Source organism: Lates calcarifer, linkage group LG13, assembly GCF_001640805.2.
Source record: "Lates calcarifer isolate ASB-BC8 linkage group LG13, TLL_Latcal_v3, whole genome shotgun sequence".
Lineage (NCBI taxonomy): Eukaryota > Metazoa > Chordata > Actinopteri > Centropomidae > Lates > Lates calcarifer.
The window spans coordinates 10,225,719-10,250,578 of NC_066845.1; the positions used below are offsets into that span (position 1 = coordinate 10,225,719).

The window sequence follows — 24,860 nt, forward strand, 5'->3', positions numbered from 1 at the left end:
TGAAAAGACAGTGAGGTCAGACCCCTTCTAATGTACAAAGATGTGAGCTGTTACAAGTGTTTAATGTGAGAATGACCTATCAGCTTTTTATAATCATGAGTATATCAGTCATTTTCCCCCCTGTGCTCTGTCAGAGGTCAGAGCACAGCAATCCTGGAGCTGAAAAACATGTGTCCCGCTCTGAGGGACTTTCAGGCAGCTTAAATGTGGGTGCTATGAAAGCAAACCAGCTACTCTATATTTCACACAGGTATAGAAACATACAGGCATGGTTACTGACTACAACTTAAAGAATACTGCAGAAGAAGCATCACACTGTCTCATCAAAGGAGACAAATCCTACAGGCAGGATTATTCAGTGGTAACACAATAGGTGTACAAGAGGAAAACATCAAAGGGCCGTAAGATACTTTTAACAGCCACATGTTTGACAGATGTTAAAAATAAAATATGCCAAGAATCAACATCTGTAATTAATAACAGCACTTAATTCAACTTGACTGCCTTACATGGCAACACGGCTCGATTTAACAGACTAATGAGACCAAAGTCTGAATGCAGTTAAAACAGGAAACTCTGAAGAAATAGATATGTCAAAGGTGTTTGTGATTTCTAAACAACAGAGCGACTTTTCTTCAGATCAGGTCATTGTCTATTTTGTTCCTGGTTATAAAAATGTTCTGCTACTTAAATCTGAAAGATAAAATTAAATAATTGACAGGAAAGACTCTAAGTCCTCTATAGGACTGCTGTTTTGTCACGTCAGTCACTTTAGGCTTTTTGTGTGAGCAAGGACACACCGTGTCACTGATGCAAAGCTCCAGTCAAGCCAGTATCATCTGAGTCAGAGCTGCAGCACAAGTTTCAGTCACAGCTGCACCACCTAGTGGCAGGAAAAGTAACAACAGCGGCTGTGCTCCATCTACAAACAAAAATGTACAATGAAAAGAAAAAAGCACACTTTTCTGGGTCTAAAAATGGCTGATGCATCAAAAATATGAATACTCTGAAATGCTCTTCAGGATATGGTTATCGGAAAACAGACATAATTTCTCAGGTTACACAATCATACCATACATAGTCTACAACCTTGTGGATGACACACTAGTTCCTAGTGTCCTACACTCAGGCCTTCAGGGTGAGAAATATCTGATATTTCTGAAAGTCACCACAGATTAGAGGAATATGGCCTCAGGATTTATGTAAATCATTATCTGTGGTGGAACAAGTATTCAACTGATAAAGTCATGTGAATGTGACAGGGAGTTGACTGTTTTCAGCACCACTCAAGAATTTAAAACTAGTTTTTGACTTACAAAAGTGTGCAACTCCTCTACATCAGCTATAAAGATATCTACATCTTTGGACATTTTTATGTTGTTGTATCAACACTGAATAATTTTAGATGCAAGCAGGTGCTTCACACTGCTTTACCACGAGTAAAGACTGTTCATCATCGCTCTCTAGTTAGACGCCCAGTCTCAACTCGTTCAGCAATATCTCAGTTGCATTATATTAAATTGTTTGTTTTCAGTTTGTTATCAATTGTAGCTGTAATGACCACGTTTCCTTGACCGTAAGAGCAAACTGCTAAATATGCCATCAGCAGTAACATAATCACTCATGCTGCCACTGGACTGAACACATGTCACAATCATGACTGTGAGCTGCATTAACATATCTGTTCTGGCTTTTCATGTACGACCTCATTTGTGGAATAGTAAAGCACACATCTCAAAGACATCAAATCGGTAAAATTTTATTTCCCAAATTTGTAATCATACAATTGTCAGTTATGGGAAAGGGGAGGCAATTACATAATGAATGAAAAATATTGCATTTTACAATACAATGTCAAACCTAATATGCATATTTAAAAAAAGCAACAACAAAAAAAAACATGCACAAATACAAGATGCAGTATAAACATGGAAAACTAAAAAAAAAAAAAAAAAATGGAAACACGAGTTGAATGAAACTGCACAGGATGTTTGACAGCAGTTCTTTAACCATCGAAATACGGAATCATAAATTAAAAATTCTCGTCTTAAAAATCAAATTCCACAAGAGGAACAGTCGAAGTTATCCTTCAGTAGGGTCGGTCTCTGCGCTCCTGGCGATGGTCCCTTAAAGAAAAACAACAGAAGTAGTATATGACAGATGCTTATATTCACATGCCTGCTTTTCACATCTCTATTGACATCAAATGTTTTGGTCACAGATCTGCAGTCACTGGCTGTTTTTTTTTCCCCAATTGCATCTAAAATTAAAATTCTGGTAATGAGAGGATGAGTTAAAGGAACTTAATCCTACCTCATATCCATCTTGCCACCTGGTGGACCCATTCCTCTTCCACCTCTTCCGCCCATTCGGTCCATGGGTGGTCCTCCACGCCCAGCTCCACGAAACCCTCCCCTATCCATTCCTCCACGTCCTCTGAACCCACCGCGATCTCCTCCCCAGCCTCCACGGAAACCTCCAGGGCCACCTGGCCCCCCTACTCCCGCTGGCCCACCGCGGTCCATACCTCTGCCTCCACGCATTCCCATTCCACCTCTGCCTCGGTCACCTCCGGGGGGAAATGGAGGGCCACCACCCAACCCTTCTGGTTTGGGAGCTTTGCACTGGTTACATTCCATTCTCCAGGCAAAGTTCTGGTTACCACAACCCCTGGTAAAGCAGAGCATTAAATTACAAACTCATCTGATACAAAAAAGTCATCCAAGAAAATGTTGCACTACAGAAGTAATACATACGGGTTAGGACACTCCCAGTCCCCAGCTCTCTGCTGCATGTTGCCTCCTGTGGGTCCACCTCTGCCCATACCACGTGGACCACCGCGTGGGCCAAACCCACCACGATCTCCTCCACGGCCCATCATACCTGAACATTAATGCCATCAATTTTTAATCATGCGGCTGTATTCACCGCTTTTATATTTTTTCAGAGATAGATCTTCTATATGCTACAGAGTTCAACCATCAAGCATCAAGTCATCAAGCAAGAGACTCAGCAGCAAATATATGTATGCTTTTTAGAGAAGTGCTTTTTAAGGAAGTCAGAAGTCAGACCAAAAGAAAAGACAAAAGGCAAGTGGATTCCAAATTACAAAACCCTCTGACGGTGTGATGAGTGGCATAAATATTCCCTTGAATAATCGAACACTAACAAATAGAGCTGACATTTACCTCCACGACCCATCATGCCATCTCGCATGGGCATGCCTCCTCTCATTCCACCCATCATGGGCTTTCGGCGTGCCATGGATACCTTAAGCCTTCGGCCTTGGAACTCCTTACCTACAATTAAAAATATAAAGATAAACATATAAACAACCATTCACAAATTAAATCAGCTGGATGCATTTGTGCAGTCAATCAAACATACCATCAAAGTGCTCCACAGCTGCTTTGGCACAGATTGGCTCCTCATAGGACAGAGTAGCATCTCCCTTGGGCTTTCCATCCTTGTCTGTGTATATGTTAATGGCTGGCTGGCCAAGTCTGCGGTTAATCTTTACACACAGTGAGGATTCATTTAGTTTAGTTTCCATATTAGTTTTGTTAACACTAACATTCAGAGTGTAGAGCTAATCTTACCCTGATTGGACCAACATGTTTGAAGAATTCAGCCATGTCCTCCAGGTTAGCCTTCTCAGTCAGCCCTGTGATGTAGATGGTGCTGTTCTCAGAGTCATCCTGCTCTTCAGGGCGTCCTACAACAAACCAAACCAAATATGAGGCAAAAATGTAACCTTTTATCTCATCACTTCAACAAACGTAGTCTGCATATGAACCAGCAATGTCAAAGAGCAATACGGTGAGAGACTACTCACCCATTTCACGCTCGTCACTGTTCATAGGTCCTGTAGTCCATCAGTCGAGAGGGAGAGAAACAGATTGAGAAAAGTCAGTGTGTGCAACTGAAGTTCAAAGTACAACACCTGAGGAGTACTACAAAAGATAATCCAGACACTCCCTTATAGACGCAGTCAGACATATTGGGAAGTTGAAAATGGCACCTTATGGTACACCACAATTCCCACAAGTGATATATTGAATTGGAAATAGAACACCTCAGACCCTTTGGCAAATAATTGTGTGTCATTTGAAAAGCCTCGAAGACCAGTAATAAATCCTCCAAAAAACCCAGGAATTCAGCTCATGAGATTTGTTAAAGCAGTAACGGACACATTTGAGTGAAATTTTGTCATTAACCTGTCAAAAACTCATTGTCAAACCATAAGCAGTGACTGAATTATACCAAGTACCCCAGGGAAAATGGTCTCAGGCATTGAAAAAAATTCCCCAATATTTTCAGATATGTTCATGTAAATAAATTTTGAATACCACAATGTAAGACACATCAATACTCGAAGCATATTTGCTCAAAAAGTTTAAGGCTTTTAAAGGACTAACCAGTGTAATACTCGTTAACTTACCACCAGGCTTACTGAAGCCACCTCTCTCTCCAGCGCCGCTATGGGGGAATAAATGGAGATATGAAGGCGTTTTCCCTTTTACAGCCACTTCCATGGCTCGAGCAAAGTGGCTTGATTGAGGGAGTAATCAAAACATTCTAACTAGGCGAACAGTAACTAAAAACTCCCCAAAATTATATATACACAAGCTAATTTAGGGGATAAGTGTATTAATTACGTGCCATTCCTTAGCTAGCGGAGTACAAACTCAGTGACAGTTTTCAGTAGTGGATACATTTGTGCAAAAATATTAATGGCTAACATATTTTCACTGCCTTTGAAAATGTGACAAAACCCAAACATTCGTACACAGATTTCAGATGCATTGATGGCATACATAGTTGTACCCAGACACCCTAATAACATTACTTCTAACAAAAGTTACAGCTGAATCAGATATGTACAAGTGTAAAAACACAATGCATCTGAAATTTCACAAGATGATCAGGTGATCACATTCACCTGGTAATAAAAACAAATAAAAATACAATTATACAATGTTCAAGACAAATCAACACCAAAAAGAAAGTTTTACAGTGTTTACCAAGGTTAAGTTAAATTAAAAACAAAGACTTGGTCAATTAATAATACCCATCATGCTCATAAAAACCACCATCCTCAGTTCTTGAAAAAAGGCAGACCCCGAATCTTTGTTTAAGCTCCCTCCTGCTGCTTAAGCTGGCGGCTCTGTACTGAGTACAGATACTTTTTAGAGAAAAGATGGTTTTAAATGGCTCTCACTGTTACCTGTACGGTATAAATGTGACAAAGCATGTTAAAAAGTGCTCAAAAGAATGTGATCAAACATTTGTATTCCAAACCACAAAAACAATTTAAAACATTTCAAAATGACATATTTTGCCCCCCCACACCACAAAACAAATATACCTGTGCAAGGCTAATATTACACTAAAATTTGAATTTTAGTATAACAACAACTATACTACATCTTAATTTATATATCTATTTAGGGTTGTGTTCCTATTTATTGAATTTCTTTTGATTTGCTCTTATTTACCTTTATTTCAGTAAGACTGCAAAGTTGCTCAGGTCGAGTCCTGTATAGTTTTAAATTCACTACAATGTTAAAAGACTGCATTTTTAAGTGTGTGTATTCACTGTATCAAAACAAGAAGAAATAATAAGAACCCTGTTATTTAAAAAGGTTTACACTGAACCAGAAAAGATGAAACTCTTGAAAAAAACTACACCTTTTAGAAAAAGAACACCTGAAATAAGAACTGACAATTCACGCTGCATTTCTGACCCAAATCTCATCAATCAAGACTTGGAAAGAACACCTCTTTCCAATACCACATCCTAAAAATGAAAACTTATGTCAGTCATCAAGATTTATACTGAGGAGTACCTCTGTAGTATTTGAGGAACCGAATATGCTGATTTAACAAAGCTTTTCATCTTTTCAGCTTTTAGTTTTTAACAGCAGTGATACCAGATTTTAACGAAAACAAATGCACAGTGCAACCTCGGTTCACCTTCATACCCCTGGTCTCTCTCTTGGTAACCATTTCAATTCCTTTTCACAGGAGTTGAATGCCATTGAATTGGATTTGAGGTTGGGTCAAACCATTTCCAGCTACAGAATTCAGTTAACAATGTAAAAAAACAGCTCAAATGCCCAATCTGTATCAAGAGCAAATTTGATTGATATGTCAATAAGGGTGTACTAGAGTAAATGTGTCATGGTCTAGCCCAATTTAGATCTAATTTCACCATGATATGGGATACATATCTACATAAGACATAATGGAAAATAAAATATAATACACCTGAAAGCCATTAGACTGGATCACACTACACCAAAATCTGTGAACTGAAGGTCTCTGCACTAAGACAATCCTTAAAGCACTCCTAAAATATGAACACAGGAAATAAATAAATTGTACTTTCCCATGTCAGTTAACATTACTAGATGTGTTTTTTTCTTATTATCAAAGAAGTGTGACACCACAAAACACTGCCAGTACATGCTTGGCAAATAAAGATAGTGAATATGTTTGAAAACAAGTAAAATTTCTATCCAATTTGCTTTCAATCAGTTTTGCCCATAAAGCAAGTTTACAATTTCAAATGATGAATTTTAGCTTGGGTGGATATTGAAACTTTGACCACAAAAACCCATTTAAGAAATTCAACAACTTCTTTTGATACAACAGCTGGCACAATGTGACGATGTCTGATCATCTTCTAGGACAAATGTTGAAGCTACAAGCAAAAATTCACTGACAAACTTGAGAGATAAGATAGTTCCTCATTTTCTTTGTCTCTCTGTAGATGATGCAATTCATTACAGAGGTCTTACTGTACCATTAGCACATCTGACTCGCCATTTTTCCTTTTTAGTGTAACTTCCTCTGGCCAGTTAAATGAGGACAATATACCTAATGTCAGTGACAGCCTTGTTTCAAGAAAATGGAAACATTCCTCAATGTGTTTTTTTAAGTAAAAAAAAAAAAGAAAAAAAAAGAAGAAAGAAAACCTTTTTAAGAGGAAATACATCATTAACCCAAATAGTATGCTTGAGTAAGCATATATATATATATATATATGAAATACAACAGAATGTATTGTATGAGGCCATAGTCTATTTCTAAATTCCTTCACATACCAATGCTGTGGTGTACAGTTTTGCAGGACAAACTAAAGTTTACTTAAGGACTCCAGCACCACAATAACTGAGAAAAAAACCTGCAGGATTTATCCAACATCTAATTGCATTTTTCTTGTACCAACTCAAAGTGTGGAATGATGCACCATGGTGAGAAAATGATTTAAAGGAGTATTACTGAGACAGCGTTTGAAACTTCCTTAAGGAAACCCATTAAAATTTTTGGATTTAATATGAAATATTCATTGAATACAATTCTATCACGTCCCCTGACCAATCATGAATTTTTGCAACTTTTCAGATACCCTAAAACCTTTTGATTTTGGCTCCTAAACAAATTACGTTCTAGGATATAAACTGTTCAACCTAAAAGTTTATGCACAGGTCTCTGATTAAAATGAACTTAGATTAAAAAAGGGACAAACCTTTTTCTTACCTTTGGCCAAATCAGTGACAGGGCTGAGAGAAAATGGATGACAACAGCTAAAATTGTTGCCAATGTTGGCATGTCCTATATCTGCCATGACAGTCCTCTGGCACTAGGGGGGTCCATAATTTATCAGCATTGACTGTTGATAAAATATGACCTTACCCATTCAAGGGAATAAAGTTGTATAAATAAATAGATGCCACATTACTTTGGCTTATTCCAGCTGTTTCTGATGAGGACTTATCTCAGCCCTGCCCCTAGTGGCCACAGCACCTGTAGAGTCAAAATAAATGTGAGGTCAAATGCTAAGGAAAGACACTTACCCCATGCCACGGCCCATGCCTCCACGTCCACGATGCATCATTCCACCTCGATCAAAGCCATCCCTGCCAGGGCCCCTACTCTCCCCTGCCCCTGGGTACCTTGAAGGCTCAGAGCCAGAGTAACCAGAACCTCCACCCTGGCCATCTTGTCTGTAATTATCTACAGGAGAAGCACAAATGCATCAGAACATAGTTATCAATGTATGTTTTCAGTGACATTAAACTGAACATTATGAATGAATATTAGAAAATAACAGATTAGCAAGATTAAAAAGCAAAGCTTACTGTAATGGTTGGACTGGTTGTAACTGGGTGGTCCACCTTGTTGGCTGTACTGGGTGGCTGGAGGCTGTCCGTAGGAACCAGCAGCCTGGGGAGGATATGCAGGAGGAGCCTGTTGTTGCTGTTGCTGGGTCTGCTGCTGGTACCCCTGCTGCTGGCCGTAGCCTGCCTGCTGGGCCTGGTAACCTGGCTGTTGCTGGCCGTATCCAGCTGGCTGGGTGTAGCTATTTTGGTTGTAACTAGCCGGCTGGCTGTTTGCATTGTAACTGATAGAGACAGACAAAACAGAAGATAAAGACCTGTACATTCTTGTGGAATTTACTTGTTATTTAGTTGCTTAATGAAGTTAACATACCTCTGTGGTGCAGTGGGAGCAGCCTGCTGGCCATAACCAGGGTAAGCAGATTGGGCAGTATACCCTGGCTGAGAGCCATAAGACTGGGAAGCAGCTGGAGCAGCAGCAGCTGGAGTACTGTCATAACCACTGGCTCCATAACCCTGGGCTGACTGCGAGTAGCTGTGAGTGGTAGACTGGGCAGCAGGATAGCCAGCTGTGGAAAACAAATCATTGGAAAAAAATCCTTTACTTGTGTTTTTATGGGGTGGCAACAAACAATCATTAACCTAAAACTTGGGAGCATTCTGAAATAATGATCAATTAGACTTTAAGGTTACATCTTTTAAATGAAGACTGTCCAGACGTAAGATAAACCCGACAGAAATACCTACAAACAGTGTACAGTTGGGCGTCATGCTGATGCTAGGCATGCTAGTGACTTAATTTGTTCTGTCCAACTCAGCTCACTCCATGTAGTTCTAAGCAGAACCACACCAAAATGAGTCTAATGTTCCTTCTTTAATAACTGACCTGAAGCTGGTTGGCCATATGATGATCCATACTGTTGTTGCTGCTGAGGGTAGCCTCCAGCAGCAGGTGTTGTCTGGGTATAACCACTGTCAGCAGCAGCAGGTTGAGCATATGATCCATAATTCTGCTGGCCATAGCTCTGCTGAAAGGAAAGAGCATACTAGAATAAATACCAATGACGCACAAAGACTGAGCAATCATTATCCATGCTAAGTAAAATTATCCATGATAATTGTAACCATTTTTAAAAGAACTTTCTTAAATCAGATCGTCATGTAAATGTGTGCTTCAGTTTCTATTTGTACATTTAAAGACAGTTAAAATGAAAATAAAAACAAAAACCCCAAACCAACCAAGCAAGACAAAAACATGGCTCATCACAAAGCAATCAGCTACAGTCAAACAACTACCCAGCTATGTTGAATCTCACCTGTGCAGACTGCCCATAATTTTGTGAGGGCTGGGCAGCGTAGGAGGCATACCTGTAAGAACACAAATCAAAGTTTTAGCTTCAGAAAATATAAGAACTCAGAGGACCTAAACATTGCTCTATGTACTCTTTCAACATTAACAATGCAATACTTAGAGTCTTTTATTAAGTAAATGTACCAATACAGCGCTGTAACAAATACTCCACTACAAAAACCACTCAAAAACCTACTGTAGTAACAGAAGAGAGAGTATTACTAGCCAAATGTATTTAAGGTATCAGCAGGTCTCAGCAGTAAAAGTACTCTATACTGACAGACATTATTAGATTGTAAATTTTATGGCATCCAAGTGTAAAGAGCATTTTACAGTTTTAGTTGCTTGAGGTGGAGTTAGTTTTAATAATAATTAATAATAATAATTAATTCAATTAATCCAGTGGGACAGGGACACTAGATTAATCTGGGGGGTCCTGCGATGATTGATGGGATTTTTTTGTGAATTACTGAATATTTGATTTTTATTATTTATATTTATATTACTGCATATTCAATTTTATACTTAGTTAGTTACTTATTCTGTATTGGCTTGCACCGGGACCAGTAACCTATTTCGTTTCACCTCATGTTCACATGTGTTGGAATGACAATAAAGCTCCTTGAATCCTTGAATATTCACAAGAGGTTAGAGGTCAAAGAGGTTGGGAACCATCTTTATAACAATGTACTGAATTTGTAAACAATTTTCCTCCTCCTGTATAATCTTATTCTGATGCTGAATTTGTAAACTATTTTCTTCCTTCTATATAATATTACGCTGATGAGTAACTTGAAACAACAGCAGATAGGTTTTTTTTTAAGTACAATATTTCACTCTGGAATTTTAGAGAACAAGAATAAAGTAGAAAAAGGTAAATACTCAGGTACCTCAAAACTGTATTCAAATACCGCACTTGAGTGAATGTGTTACTTTACACCATTGCTCAACCGATGCTTACAAAAAAAAAAAAAAAAAAAAAAAAAACAAATACAAAAACTTTACAATCAGTGAGTGTAAGAAGTCAGTAGTCTTACCCCTGCTGGGCGCTGGTCTGGTTGTAGGAGCTGTAATCTGCAAAACAACACAACATTCATTAGCAAACGATTTAACGTACGAACAAAACATTCTTTGCGCGCGAGCAGCACGTTACGCAGACCGGTCGTCAGGTCGCCATTCAACAACACCACAGCAACGCTCACCAAGCCCATTAAACACCGCGTGTCAAAACTTACTAGAAATTACGGGCACATGCATTTTATAAACAAATTTTCTATAACTGCTAATCCGGCGTTCATTATCAACCTCCGCGTGCAGAAAATATCAGGTAAAAAATACCGCAACGAGTCGAGGAGCTAACATGACTAGGCCTCACGCCTAGCGCTAGCAAAGGCTCACGATGTTCCGGTGAATATAAACTGAAAAGACGGATTATGTCGACATAATCTCTTTTAAAATTATGCAAAGCACTTTTGGTTTTGATTAAATAACATAGTTTCTTTAAACTCAGCATAAAATATTACAATTCTTCACATACCCGGAGCCGACGCCATTTCACTGTTCCTATGCAAGACGACTGGTTAGAGCTGAATGCTGGATAAGGGTTCTTCTCTTCGCGGGGACCAGAAATATCGCGAGAATTACGGGTACTCGCTTCAACCGCGGTGGCTAAGGGACCGGATAGTGACTATAACGTTTCTGAAAAGATTAAACGTAGTATATTTCATACTATAATATATTGCTATAGACATCTACATTAAGTATAAAAGCATTTAGGTAGGAATAATTACTATTACAAGTACCTAGAATGAAATCTTCATAGAGATTGTTTTGTCCAAACAACAATCCAAAACCCAAAGAGATTAAATTTTCAATCATATAAAACTGAGAAATAAAGTAAAACTCTTTCATTTGAGAGGCTGGAACCAGTCTGGCAATTTGCTCGGGAAATTATTCATAAACAAAATGATTAACAGATTCAGAAGACACATAAGAAATCAACCGACTCGCAGTATATCCCGTAGGTGACGATAATGCGCTTTTACGCTAAATTGCCAACCGCCAATAAACACAAAGAAGAAGACTACGTCACGTACGTAACGTGACGTACGTAACATAGTAAGGAAGTGGGCATTCTTTAAGCCTTGTAAATATTTGTACCCTGGGAGTTTTCTTACTTCTTTACTTTTTACACATAAAACGCTTTTATGACTCGTGTTTTACGAATTTGATCATTTTAGAGCATCAGTTAAACCTATAGGCTCCTCGTACGATTTCAGTGTCGTTGGCAGAGAGGATGTGACAAGACAAATCGTAGAGGACTTTGCAGCCAGTTTTAGATTGATACTGTTATTATTTCTAAGTAGCCTTTTCATTTCTTCAAGACGGGGTGCTTGTTATGAGCAGCAACAGATGTTTGTTCACAAGAGCTGTGCCCCAAAAGGTCAAGTGAGTGGAGAAACTGCAGCTGCTATCAAATAATGCTCAGTCGCATGATGTCAGTATGGTTTTGGTTTGGATCAGATCGTCCTGGATTCTGTCTGGGAACATCTTCAATGATAACGCTGATGCTTCTGGTTTATGCTGGAGGCATCCAGGCAAGTCTCAGTGTAGGTCCAGGTGGAGACTTCCCAAGGTTTAGAGGTAAGTGTGTGCTGTGTGGGTTTTACATGCACATCTGACATATTTCAGTGTTGGTGAAATCAAAACATAACCTCCAACCCCCACCCTACCCCACCCCATATCTCCTCAGATCTTTTCCTTTACGCTCTCAGTCATGATGACCTGCCCTCTCTGCTGGTCAGTGTTGCTCTCCTGCTGCTGGTCGGACCATGTCAGGAGCGTCGATGGGGAACAGTCGCCTTCCTCGTCCTCTCCATTCTGACAATGGCCATATTACCTTTTCTTTACACCCTGGTCCTCTTCGTTGGTGGTGGTGAGGCGAGTCGGATCTGCGGTTACTCTGGCATCCAGCTGGCTCTGTTTACAGCGCAGTGTCGTCAGGTGACACAGAGGAGGCTGCTGAGGTGTTTGCCAGTATGGTTTCTCCCCTGGATGCTTCTACTGATTGGTCTGCTGCTACTGCCAGGGACACCTGCCCTGCTTCACTTCTGCGCAATATGTATTGGACACAACTGTATCCTTTCCTTGTCAGTTTTTAGTTAACCTTTACAAAAGTGAGTGTGATATGTGGTTCACCCTCAAGTCTTTTTAAAATACTTAATATACCTCAGATCGTCAGCCCTTCATTGGGACATTACAGGAGCTGGAGGAGGCCAGGGTCTTGGATGTCATTCCTGATTGGGCATATGTTCCCACCTCAGCCAGGCTCAGACTGCCCACCTACACTACCTCACAGAGGTGTGATTCATCTCATTCACAACAAAACTCTCATTCACTGAATGTCCACCGTGGCAGATTTTATAATTTCAACTTAATCTGTTGTCACAGATCCGGATCACTTTCTCAGATGATGCCTGTAGGTCAGGCAGCTGCTCCTCCCACGAGGGACCTCTCTATTCTCAATCACCACCCTTGGATGGAGCCATCGCCCGCCTGGATGATGGAGGAGTCCGCTGCAGTGTCTGAGGCAGAGGCGCTGGAGGAGCAGATGCTAAGGGCAGGGATACTGGCCTCATTACAGGATGCTCCTGATAACCCTGATGCAAAAGTGGAAGTTCATAAATCATCAGTTTCTTCTTTGCGGTTAGTAATAATTTGATATCATCATGTGTATATTGTGTTGCATTTTCTATGAATGCGTGAATGTTGTTTTTTACTTAAAACTTCTCACTCTTACATCATATATACAGTTTTATTTTTGTGATTTGAAGTAATCATTGACAGTTGACTACAAGGCAAAGTGTTTCCTCTCAGACTCCAGCAGCTGGAGAAGATGGGCTTCCCTACAGAAAAAGCTGTAGTGGCATTAGCAGCCTCAAAACAGCTAGATGGCGCCATCTCTCTGCTCATCGACGACAGCGTTGGGGAACAAGCTGTGGTAGTTTCAAAGGGAAAGCCACCACAGTAGACAACTTCACACTACCGGACTGAATCTGTAACAGTATTTGCACTTGTGCAGTAAACTGGATATAAATAATGCTTGGGTTTTGCTGAGCTTAACTATTGTACTTTTTCCCTGTGGGCGTCTTGTTCAACTATTACAATGATAAGAATTCACATGGAAAAGAGGGGCCTAAATGCAAACTTGATTATTTGACACAGTTTCTGTAGCTGCACATAAAATGTACATTGGAGAGAGTGGATGTAATTTATTTACATTGCGATACTGTTTAAATCAATATTGTTGTGCCACAAATAAAGACAGGTGACTTGTTTAAAAAACAACAAACATTATTTTATTACACCGATCATCTAGACAGGATTATCTTAACACAATAACACATTTGCAAGAAAAAAAGTTCAAAATATGAAATGGTTACACAACAGCATACAAAATAAACTACAATTGATCATTTTTAAATAGTTTCACAATAAGTTTGATATAAGATGAAAAAACAATTATCAAGTCTTTTCATCAGGACAGTTTAAGCAGTCTAGGTTTACCAACACAGCAGTGGTAAAAAATATGTTCAAGTTCTGTTAACAGTTTTGCTATTTCCTGTGTGTGTGTGTGCTTGTGTTAAACATCTTAAAATGTACAGCCAGGTTTCATTTCAACATGTCCTTTTACCAGAATGCAACATTATTTATGACTGTTTCGGTTTATATGCAGCCAAACCCAAATGCAAATGTTAGTGCATTTTTTTGTGCTGATTAAATGTAAATATACTATTGTTCATTAAATCACGTCATCAGCGTGTACTTTTGGGGGGGTGGGGGGCACTCACACCAGAAAACTACAAATTACTGTTAGCAACACATATCTCAGTTAGAGTAGAGATGACTTCATTTTTTAGTGCACTACATAACATTGAGTTAAACAATATGATAGAAGTATAACAAAATTAATACTATAAGAAGAGGTTTGTTTGTGTAATTGTGTCCTGCAAACTGTACATGCTCAATATATTTAAATAGTGGAATCTCTTCAGATTGCAGTTAGATTGTGAAAGCAATACAAACTTAAATCCAGTCTCTTTTCTCACATCTGATTTCTCCTTCAATTGCTTACTCTAAATTACCCTTATTGTCCAGAACTGTTTGAAGCTAAAGGAGTGCAACAGAAGATACAGATTTTCCTTTTTTTTTCCTAAACACGATCTGAGGCTTTAGTTCTGTAGCCAAAGAAAATGAAACACAGAAGGAGCTGCTGGGTGTATAATGTATAGGTAAGTGTTTGGTTATGGCAATAGGTGAGGTGAGGAGGGGGTCAAACTAGTTCTCAGGTTCCCGATGGAGGAGGAGTATTGTGGAGTATCAGTGGAGAGTCCCTGAGGTGTCCCCCATCCTAAATCTGATGGTAAAGCCCAGAGAGGGCATCAGTAAAGGTCTAAATCTGTTGAGTGCCGATGAGACCTATAGGAGGGGGGAGTCAACCCAGCCCGTGATCCTCAGGGTGAGCAGAGGGGGATCTACTTCCCTCGAACCTTGGTGTCGGAGGACAGAGGAGAAGCAAGTCGATATGGGGGTGCACCTGCTCGCTTATCTCTGTAGAAACTAGGGGAGGCTGTGCCAAATGGTCCATCCCCAGACCCTAGATCAGGCTCTGTTGAAGAAAGACAGCAGTTGGAATGTGGGCCTCCCTGTCCACCAGTGTGTGAGGACATGTGCACTCTGCAGTCCTAAACCAAGTCTACTCTGATGTAGCTATGTCAGGGGTGGGGCTCTTATCTTGCTAACTAGTCAGAATACTCAGGGGACTTCAAATAGACTGTTATGGTCAAAAACCAGATGATACACAATTTCAAGGCAACAAGCAACAAGTCTTCACATTTGAGAAGCTAAAACCATCGACTGTTTGACCTTTTAGCTTGATAGACAACTTAAACAATTAACTGATTATCAAAATTGCGGCTGACTTCTGTCGTTTGTCAGACTATTTTATAGACTGTTCACTGCAGCACTACAGGCTAAACTAACACACTTTACATCCATTGGTTCACATTGATCTACAAAGCACAATTATACTTTAATTGATCAAGATTAATCTTGATTTTAATTGAAAACCCCAAAATTATTTTGGCTTAAAATCTTAATAACATTCATAACTAAATGACAACAATCAAGTTTATAGTCTAAAAAGCTGTCTATTATTACTATTATAAGGTATTATGTGTTTGATGAGACACTCAAAAACACAGCTTATCTTCTTCAGCAGGTCTGGTTGGGTGTGGTTTGATCAGTTTTGATTGATAGCGCTGGCAACATCCGCAACCAAACAAGTAAACCGTCATCTGATTTTGATTCAAATGTTGCAAAACTCTAATTTGGTGCTTGGAAGTATGTGATATCATCTTTTTCCCAACTGAGCCCCATCCACTTAAAATCAGTGCAAAAAGCACAGAAAAATGCATAAAAACAGAAATCAGGCTCATTTGAAACGACCAAAAATGTTGAAACTTTGGCACAAAGACTGTTCATGTAGGACCATATCTCTCATAGTAAGAAGCTGTGCTGCCATCATACTGTAGGATCATCACAACCAACACAATTCATACAGTATATATTTCTAATAGATCAACATTCAACATTTCAGTAACAAGTGGTAATCAGAAATTTTATATTTCAACATTTTCTAGATCTTGTCAAAGTGGTCAGTGAGAGCCGGCAGAGCTGTGGGTGAGGGTGTCTCAGCGTTACCTGGCCAGATGATAGCTTCCAGCAGTGTCACCCTGCGAGCCAGAAGCTCAAGGTCTGCCTGCAAGTCGTGGAACATCTGCAAGCTAACGTCCTATCAGAGAGCAGTGACAGGGGGGACTGTGTGAGGGGGTGGAAACACCAGCCCGAGTCCTGGGGCTGCTCGCGACTGTTCCCACTCCCTGTCCCAGCAGTGAGGTACTCTTTGACCCCTGTCTAAAGCTGACCCTGCCTCAGGCCTCCTACTCACCATGAATACCGATCATAGTCTCGAGGATTAAAACCCTCTCGGCTAAGATCTTCAGCGCCTCTCTGATCTGATGTATCCCGTCCCCCTGTGAAGATAGATACAGCCGTCAAGGTAAGGAGCACAAGCCGAAAGAACTGCTCGCCGAGATGCATTTTTTTCTCAATACAGTTGAGCAGTTAGAAGGTTAAAAACAATCCACATATCTGCCCAGCACTCTCAGACACAATCTGTTCCCTGTATTTCTCTCTGTACATCTCCCTCATTCTCTGGCCATGCTGCTATATGAAGCCAGTCTCTGCCATGCTGGGCTGGGCAGCATCAGCATGCACATTTACAGATCAGCCTCATGTTGGTGACATAACACGGCTGAATTAACGCTCTCCCAAGATTTAGATTTGATCATGCCATCTGCATTCCTTTCGTTGGGTAGCAGTTAAACCAGGCAAGTATTTTCAGCACCGCAGCATTCATTCTTTAACGCTGTGGTCACATAAGCTACCGGCCGTTATCTGACAGAATGAAGCCAGTATAGATTTACATTCAAATCTGATTTGTATTTTTTATGAAAGGATAATGCATTGGCTTCACGAGTCATACCTTCAAAATGACAGAAGTAGTGGAACAGGAGAAGTGAAGCAGACAGAGGCAGCTGAAAGCATCAACCAGAGACATGCAGAGAATAGCTAAAGCTTTTGCTGCCCAGGTGAGTGATTCCTACTATGAAATGCTGTGATTAGAAGGACAAACATATACATACTGAATGTTTGAAAAAAGGCAAAGTTTCACTTAGTCATACAGTTTCTGATTACATAATATTTTTAGCCTCCAGGGGATGGCAATGTCAGTTTTGTTGGGCCACCACTTCAGTTCAGACTAAAATATCTCAATAACCATAAAAGTTTGTAAGTACATTCATGTTGTCCAGAGGATGAACCCTACGGATTTTGGTGATGCTCTGATATTTTCTGTGGCACCACCAAAAGGTTCACATTTATAGATTTTGGTGAAATATCTTGAAAACTGCTGAATGGATTGCCATGAAATGTGCCGTGAAACAATTCATTCCCCTGAGGATGACTTGTAATCCAAGTCTTTGGTTTGTGGCCAAACACTTGCAGTTACCACAAAAGTAATGACATTTCCACTAGGAATTTTAGAGCCACTTTGCCTTATTTCTGTTGTAACAGCACTGTGTTATTTTATTCATTATATACAAGTTGATTTTCACATCCAGAAAGGAAAGTGATGCAGAATATCAGGATGAAATCATGCAAGGTTGCATTATGGGACAAAAGAGGATAGCTGTATCCACTCCACTCACATCAGAGCACAACACCTCTAAGCCCAACAGGACCCACCACTGACACATATGGAGTGATTTGGCATATACATTTGTCTTTGAGCTTCACTGAAACATTCTCAAGTTTAAAATTAATTTTAATTTTAATTAATTGATCGGATGTAACACAGTGTTTGCCTTCAAAAGAACTTTCACTCCATCAGAGCTGGCACATGGTGTTGTTACAATACTGACATTGTTGACTGTGTTTTGTATTCTTATATGTATATGCCAAAGTCAGATGCTGAAAAGGTGACTGTGAAAGGTAGCCATGGGGACAGTAGCTTGCAGAGGGAGTCAGACAGCTTTAGGGTCAAGAGGACAGTGTCGTGACAGGGGACAGCAGTCCAGAGCACACCCCCAAGGACCAACAAAAACAGAAACACATTAAAACAAAAAAGATTTCACACGCAAAATCAGACAGATTAACAGCTAAAATCATATAACAACAATGTATAACAGACACTATGACTATCAGAAGGTAGGAAAGTAGGGACTAGACAGAAACCATAACCTGAGATGTAGGTCATGGTTAAACTTAATTCAGGTCACTGAATAGATTCACTGCATTGCAAAGGGAACACACGATGACATAAATAAAAATATCTTACATTTAGATTGCTCTTGTATAATGAGAAAGAGGTAAAAGAAAAGTAAGGGTTAGACAGACACAGAGAAAACATTAAATGCTCAAAAAAGGAATATCAAAAATTTTTTTTTTGGTCCAGGCCCTGTGGCACCATGTGAACTGTGAACTACCACCGACTACTTTCTTACCGGCAAGCCCTTCTCTCCTGGCTCTCCCTTTGGACCTGGTACTCCCTGTGAAGAGATTGTAACAAAGAGAAAACAATGAGTTTGTCTTCAAAACATTAACAAACACAGTGCAGCAGTTTACTCTGACAGAAAGAGCTCATTCTCTCTGAGATTGTGTTGTCACTGGTTTGTAGTGCTGCTGGATAGTGTAGTTTACACAAATATAACCAGCTATGACATGTGTTGATGTGTGTTCCCCACGCCCCACCCCACCCCACCTCACCCCCATGCACTCGTCTACTCAGGCTGTAATCTTCAAAGCAGCAGGGTGGAGATGGCTTACCGGCTCGCCTCTGAAGCCCCTCTCTCCTGGGTAACCTAAGGGACCCTGAAAAACCAAAGGCATGTCTCAGAGAGTTTTGGTTTAAGGATGTAGAGTTAAATGGAGAAAACCCTACTGAAGATCACCAAGCTCTGAGTGCTGTACTCACTCTCTCCCCACGCTCTCCTTTTGGCCCCACAGGGCCCTGTGTTCCCGGAGCTCCAGGTTTCCCCTGTATTGAGTCAGACAGGATATTCAGAATGATATTTGTAAGGCAACAAATCTGACAGTACTAAACCAAACAAGTGATTGTAGTGCACTGCTTTGTTGCGGCCAAGCTTACATTTTGTCCTGGTGGGCCAGGAGGTCCTAGTGGGCCTTTGGGACCTGGCGGACCTGTGTAATACATAGAAAGATTCATCATATTAGCACCAAGTATCTTCACCCACTGGGAGGAGGTGGTGCTGGTTTTTAACTGTGTTTTGCCTGGTGAAGCGCACTGAGCTCAACCTGACACGTATACAATACCTGCAGCTGTTTCTGACTTTATATGGCTGAAGATTAGCATCAAGTGTGTTGACTCAACTTTGAGTGATGATTTGTGTTTGGTGACCTGGTTAAGATTTGCATATAAAATCACAAAAACTGAACCTATAATCTTCTGACAGAGGAAAAATGAGACTTAAACTAGAGGCCAGTGTTTTGTATGTAAAAGCATTTTCAATATCAGAATCTTTGAGTTTATGGAGAGAAGTTTCTTAAACACAACACAAACATCCCATGTGCAGTTAGGTATAAACACAACAGAGCGACTGATAAACACTCACCGACAGGCCCAGGAGGGCCCTGAGGTCCTGGAACAGGCAGCCCTCGTGAGTCATGGAAAGTGTTGGTGAAGAAGGGGTCTTTTCCACGAGCTGGAGTTGAAACAAAACGTGTGTGTTTAATGGGATGTAGGAGCTACTCTCCTGGCTGTGAACAGTGTTTGCAAACAGGAACTAAGCTGATCTGTCGTACCATTACACAGCATGGTGCTGCTTCAGTGACAGAAAATCAGATTTTGTAGCCTCACTATTCAAACAAACTTTTCATTTCTGTACAAGTTATATATTATTATTAGTATTTCATCGATTATTGATGATTTTAACTTCTCTTTCAGGAAATCACTGGGGCTCCAAACACTCCACCAATGAAGTGGTTCTATTTTGGTTACATTTATAGATGGTGATGTTCAGGGTTAGGTCCACGGTTGCACCAATTTTAAAGATAAAAACTGACCTGCTGAAGAAAACTTATATAAGCCTTTCAATGTGTATTGTTCCATTTTTGTGATTGTTGCTGTATGAGCCTGCTGCCAGGAGTACTTGGCAACCTTATGATGTTGACGCTGACTAAGAAACACAACTCAGGGCAATAAAGTTGGACTTTACCTTCTTTACTTTCACAAATGACACTTACCTCTAGAGGGCAGTGTTTTCCAACATATACTCAAATGTTACTTAATGACTTCAACAGTGGAGTAAACTACACTAAAATGTATTCAAAAGCACTGTCAGTAGTAGATCAGAGTTTCACATTCATTAAAAAAAAGTTACGTAATATTGCATGAAAAACTTTTCCTCCATATTCACTGTGTAACAGCACTGACCAGACACACACAACTACATGAGACTACGTCTAAAGGACAAGAGGAAGAGGGTGGTGAACGTGTGAGCCATAGAGGAAGTGCACGGTCATTGGGTCATTTTATACAGACAGGAAACACAGATCCAATCACAGCATGAGACACCAGGAATTACAGAGAGGAGGAGGAGGAGGAGGAGGTGGAGGAGGAAGAGGACGAGAGCCAGAAACATCCTCCAGCTGCCAGATCGCTGCACACCGCTAACAGATCAGGACTGTGGGTGACATCCAAGCCAGGGCCGTTCTCTCTCTCTCTGCCTGTGTCTATTTCTACACACTCTCTTCATTCCCTGCTAAGTATGCACTGGGATCTGGAGCTTAATGTGACATGAAAACATGTGGGGCCACTCAGAAACGCTGAAATCATACTTTTGAAACAACCAAATGTTCCGGCTGCTGCCTGGTTTGGGACCCTCTCCTGTTCTGCAGAAGGGAATTCCAACCTCCTGATACAGATGTAAAATAATAATAATAATAATAATAAGCCAGTGTTTTCCAAAGGAAGCTCAGCACAGAACCCCTCCACCCCCACCCCCACGTCCTTACCCTCCCTACTGTTACTTTGATGTGAAAGAAATGGCTCACAGTCTCGGAAATCATCATGCCAACCTCAACGTACCCACAGCTTTCTCCACACAGGAACCCGGAGCTTGCAAATCCGCGCGCCACATACTTCGTTTTACCACTGAATCCACATATAAAACCCACCGATGTGTTGACCTTGAAGGAGCCGGTGCGGGCCCCCATCTGTCTCTCGCACTCCCCCTCAGCTGTCTGATCGGCCTACATCTGGAAGTTGTTGAGTGACATCAGGGGTGGACAGGTTCTCATCCCAGCATGTGAAGTCTGTGTCAATCTCAGACTGCCTCTGCCTCCATTTAATACTCTTTGATTCTGTTCTACTTGGCTGGTAGTCAATACGGAGCAAGTAGCAGTTAAAGGATTACCGTCATCCTGTCTGTTTCTCATTCTCTTTGTTTCTTTTGTTTACCATTAGTCCCAAAAACCCTGTGAGCGCTCTCACGCAGCAGGAGAGAACATGTTGACGAGGCTGCTAAAGAACCACGAATCAGCAGTTTGTAGCGTCGAGCTAGAAATCTGTAAAACCCACGTCACCCAGCCCGAGAACAAAGGGTTTGATTGAATTTGTGTACATGTGCTCATGCTGGGTTCATGGCAAGCTGATTTTTGTTTGAATATAGAGGTCATGTTGTCTGGTTTGGCCTCAGAGAGAAACCTCTCCATGCATGATGGAGGTGGTGAAGTGGTTGTCTGACAAGGTTGTACCCTCCATCTGGAATTTTTGACCTCTGTGACAAAGCCAGGTCCATAAAAGCAAAGTGTGAGAATTCATAAACTGCACCATAAGGATCGTCCAAATTTTATAAAGCCACAGAAGGAAAAAATTAAATATACAGCAAATAAAGGGGACGTGCACAGATTTTACACTGCAAAGTCTGCTTGGTGGTATTTGGGAATTTTCTATATGAAAACACTGTCAGGATTTGCTTGAGTCACTGTTGGTTGGGGCTGAAGACTACAAGTTTGAAAATGAAGGGATCTGTAGATGTGGGGTTTGAAAGACATGGGTTTACCAGACCTTCTCATCTCTGCTTGAGGCTGGCAACTTGAGGCTACATTCGGCACTGCTACCACAACACACCTGAAGCTCTGAGTAAAATGGTGGCAGTTGGGTTGCACTGTAAGTAATGTAGGAGCCATGTTTTGATTTGGAAGAAGAATGTATGGAATAGAACTCTTACTGTGGTCTGGCTCTGGGATGTGGGCGCTGGACGGTGCTGGAGGGCCTGGGGGCCCTGGAGGCCCAGGTAGGCCTGGTAGACCCCTGTCTCCTGGGAGTCCTGGTGGACCACGGGGGCCTGAGGGGAGGGGTGACAGAAACATCACTGTGGTGACAGATACACAGGTACTTCAGAAGTTATGTCATAGCATTGTGTGTCTTCCAGAGAGAAAAAGCACAATGGCAGAGTGGTAATGATAAATGACTGTGGATGATGTGATGATAGGGGAGGATAAACTATGACAAAGACCAGAGAGGAAATAGATTAGATAAAGCACTGAATGATACATCATTACAGTGTCTGGCAGGAGTGAGTGTGTCTTTATATCTGTATATGTGCACATGTGGAGTACAAGCAGCAGCTGGACAGAGGAGGAGAAGTGTATGAACTGGCCAACTTTTCTCTGTAATTAACAGGAAGAGAGTCTTTAATGTCTCGGTGCTTGGAACTTACTCAGGGACACAGGAAAACTCAAATAAACACCATTAAACTCTGCAGAGTGTTACTGGCACTGGTTCACAGTAAATTAAATGTACCCTGCATACACGCCGCTAGCTTTTGCACATGTGTGTGTGAATCAGTAACAGCCTGTAACTGGTCCTGTATGGGCCGGCTGGTGAAAGTGTCCCACCCCCCCACGACCCAATCATTTTTTTAAAGGTGGGGAAAAAAAACACCACCACAGCTACATCTGACCTCATTGTTTGGACTCCGCTGAGGTAGTGCTGCCCCGTAAACACCACCTCTTGCCCTCTGACAGACACACACTCACCACCTTTCTGTTTATGTGCTGATGCAACCGACAATGACAGTCCGCTAATTGTTGCTTTGAAAGAAACCGTTATTACAGCTCAGTTTTTCATTTAGCCTCGGTAAACGCCGTAGTGTGATGGGCTGTGTTTTGGCTGCTTTGCTTTGGTGAGACTGTAAGCTACAATCTGCGGCACAGTGGCTCAAATAGCCAGTCAAAGTGGCCCTTCAGAGTCTACATGACATATTTGGGAAAACAGTTTTCTTTTTTCCTGAAGGATAACGGTTCCCCAAAGCATCCAGGAGGATACCCCGTCAAAATATAAGTCACAGTTTGTAACACAACTCTCCTTTAACTTATCAGGACTCATCATAATGTACAGTGTCACTTCTCCTAACATCACAAGTTAATTTTTTCCCACCATCTTTCCCATAACCCCTGGCTCAAAAAACACATTTGTCTACATTTTGCCTGACATCGGACACATTCCAATTCTGTGTTTATCTTTCTCTTTAAGCTGAAAAAATCAGCACAATAAGGAAAACATAGCTTTGGATGCAGGAACTGGCTTTGGGTACTTATGAAGTAATGGAGATAGAAAAAACAATAACACCACAGGCATATGGAAATCATAAGGACCTGGGATTTGTGTATATATAGCTCATGTTCATTTCAGATTGAAGTCACATGGCGCTTCTCGGAAAGTGGGTTTGTAGTTTAACTTTTGCTCTAAATCTCATCTTTACCCAGCAGCAGGCACAGAGCAGGGGTCATATGTTAGCCTGAGAGGAGAGGCACTCCCTTCATGATCCAGAGCAGAGGAATAACAGCCTATAGCGAGAGCAGATGTTGTGACAAACTTATGCTGCCATTTGCTTTATTATCATTCAAGTCACAGCTGCCTGTGGATTTATTTCAATTTTTTTTCCCAAAAGGTCATTTATTATTTGTACATAAGTGCCGAGCTCTGAATACATAGAACAGATGTATGCCTCTGTTTCTGTTGTGGCTTGATGTCGTGAGGTTTATACAAAAACAAATGCTTTTGCTGCCCAACAAAACAGCACTTTTAGAAACGTATGATTTCAAAAGCTAGCCAAAAAAATGCCCAAATTCCAGGAAGTTACCAGCTGGCCTCAGGGGCTGCTGGAACACTCTGATATTTACCACTGGAGGGTCTGTGGGTTGACCAAGTGGTTTAAGAGAAAGACAAACACTCTGGAGCAGGGCATCACTATTTAGTCTTTTGTGGGAGATCTCTCTGATTTTTCCGCTGTTGTTTCCACAAGTCTCTGGTCAAGAGTGTCCCATTCACACGTCTTGTTAAGTGGATAGGATACCCTCCATCTCTCTCAATGACACACACACACACACACACACACACACACACACACACACACACACACACACACACACACAGATCTTTATAGCATTCTTACTGACAAACTGTGTCAACATCCACTGAGACAAAGTTCATTTCTTCCTCTCTGCTCACAACTCTCAGCTGAGTGTATTTCTACTTTCAGTCCTCTCTTACCTGCTGGTCCTGGGGATCCCTTCAATCCGGGAGTTCCAGAAGGGCCCCTTGCCCCGGCCTCCCCCCGAGGCCCACTGGGACCTGGCAGCCCCCGAGACCCTGGCTTCCCTAAGAAGGAAACAGTCATGAGTAATCACGGAGCCTTAACTGGTTTACATCTTAAATGGTTTTTACACTGACTGAA

The 24,860-nt window shown here is 41.0% G+C and overlaps 3 protein-coding genes across 6 annotated transcripts in view; 1 reads left to right on the forward strand and 2 right to left on the reverse strand.

The window, feature by feature from the left end:
• Positions 1-1,743: 1,743 nt before the first annotated feature.
• ewsr1b (EWS RNA-binding protein 1b) lies at positions 1,744-11,112 on the reverse strand. 2 transcript variants are annotated; one of them, XM_018668687.2, is made up of 15 exons: positions 11,015-11,112; positions 10,515-10,551; positions 9,443-9,494; positions 9,013-9,151; positions 8,500-8,695; positions 8,148-8,410; positions 7,863-8,022; positions 4,442-4,479; positions 3,836-3,865; positions 3,600-3,715; positions 3,388-3,514; positions 3,189-3,299; positions 2,757-2,883; positions 2,314-2,670; positions 1,744-2,126 (listed from the first exon to the last, which is right to left on the reverse strand). In XM_018668687.2, the coding sequence occupies exons 1-15, from the start codon at positions 11,028-11,030 to the stop codon at positions 2,090-2,092; spliced, it is 1,806 nt and encodes a 601-aa protein (XP_018524203.1). In that variant the 5' UTR covers positions 11,031-11,112; the 3' UTR covers positions 1,744-2,089. The 2 variants fall into 2 exon arrangements, with proteins under 2 accessions (XP_018524203.1, XP_018524202.1); XM_018668686.2 differs by having other exon boundaries at positions 9,013-9,154.
• Positions 11,113-11,503: 391 nt separating this feature from the next.
• Positions 11,504-14,283, forward strand: rhbdd3 (rhomboid domain containing 3). The gene is made up of 5 exons (XM_018668692.2): positions 11,504-12,120; positions 12,230-12,613; positions 12,711-12,837; positions 12,928-13,182; positions 13,354-14,283. Exons 1-5 carry the CDS (start codon positions 11,958-11,960, stop codon positions 13,505-13,507), a joined length of 1,083 nt encoding a protein of 360 aa, XP_018524208.1. The 5' UTR covers positions 11,504-11,957; the 3' UTR covers positions 13,508-14,283.
• A 150-nt stretch (positions 14,284-14,433) lies between these two features.
• Positions 14,434-24,860, reverse strand: part of emid1 (EMI domain containing 1) — a 52,519-nt gene continuing 42,092 nt past the window's right edge. The window contains exons 8-17 of one of the 3 annotated variants that reach the window (XM_018668688.2): positions 24,677-24,784; positions 22,350-22,466; positions 19,731-19,820; positions 19,247-19,299; positions 19,073-19,135; positions 18,925-18,969; positions 18,603-18,647; positions 18,437-18,448; positions 16,487-16,571; positions 14,434-15,145 (exon numbers count right to left, since the gene is read on the reverse strand). In XM_018668688.2, the coding sequence (XP_018524204.1) occupies positions 15,012-15,145; positions 16,487-16,571; positions 18,437-18,448; positions 18,603-18,647; positions 18,925-18,969; positions 19,073-19,135; positions 19,247-19,299; positions 19,731-19,820; positions 22,350-22,466; positions 24,677-24,784 (752 nt within the window). In that variant the 3' untranslated portion in view covers positions 14,434-15,011. Of the gene's footprint in view, positions 15,146-16,239; positions 16,331-16,486; positions 16,572-18,436; positions 18,449-18,602; positions 18,648-18,924; positions 18,970-19,072; positions 19,136-19,246; positions 19,300-19,730; positions 19,821-22,349; positions 22,467-24,676; positions 24,785-24,860 lie in introns of all 3 variants that reach the window. The other 2 variants (XM_018668689.2, XM_018668690.2) reach the window with 2 other exon arrangements.

Excerpts from the sequence above, each read along its gene's own strand:
- ewsr1b (XM_018668686.2), bottom strand. Across the intron at positions 3,515-3,599 it reads AACATGTTGGTCCAATCAGG|ATTAACCGCAGACTTGGCCA; the intron begins GTAAGATTAGCT and ends CTGTGTGTAAAG. Across the intron at positions 2,884-3,188 it reads TGGCATGATGGGTCGTGGAG|GTATGATGGGCCGTGGAGGA; the intron begins GTAAATGTCAGC and ends ATTAATGTTCAG.
- rhbdd3 (XM_018668692.2), top strand. The coding sequence starts at position 11,958 with ATGCTCAGTCGCATGATGTCAGTATGGTTTTGGTTTGGATCAGATCGT. Across the intron at positions 12,614-12,710 it reads AATATGTATTGGACACAACT|ATCGTCAGCCCTTCATTGGG; the intron begins GTATCCTTTCCT and ends AATATACCTCAG. Across the intron at positions 13,183-13,353 it reads TCATCAGTTTCTTCTTTGCG|ACTCCAGCAGCTGGAGAAGA; the intron begins GTTAGTAATAAT and ends GTTTCCTCTCAG.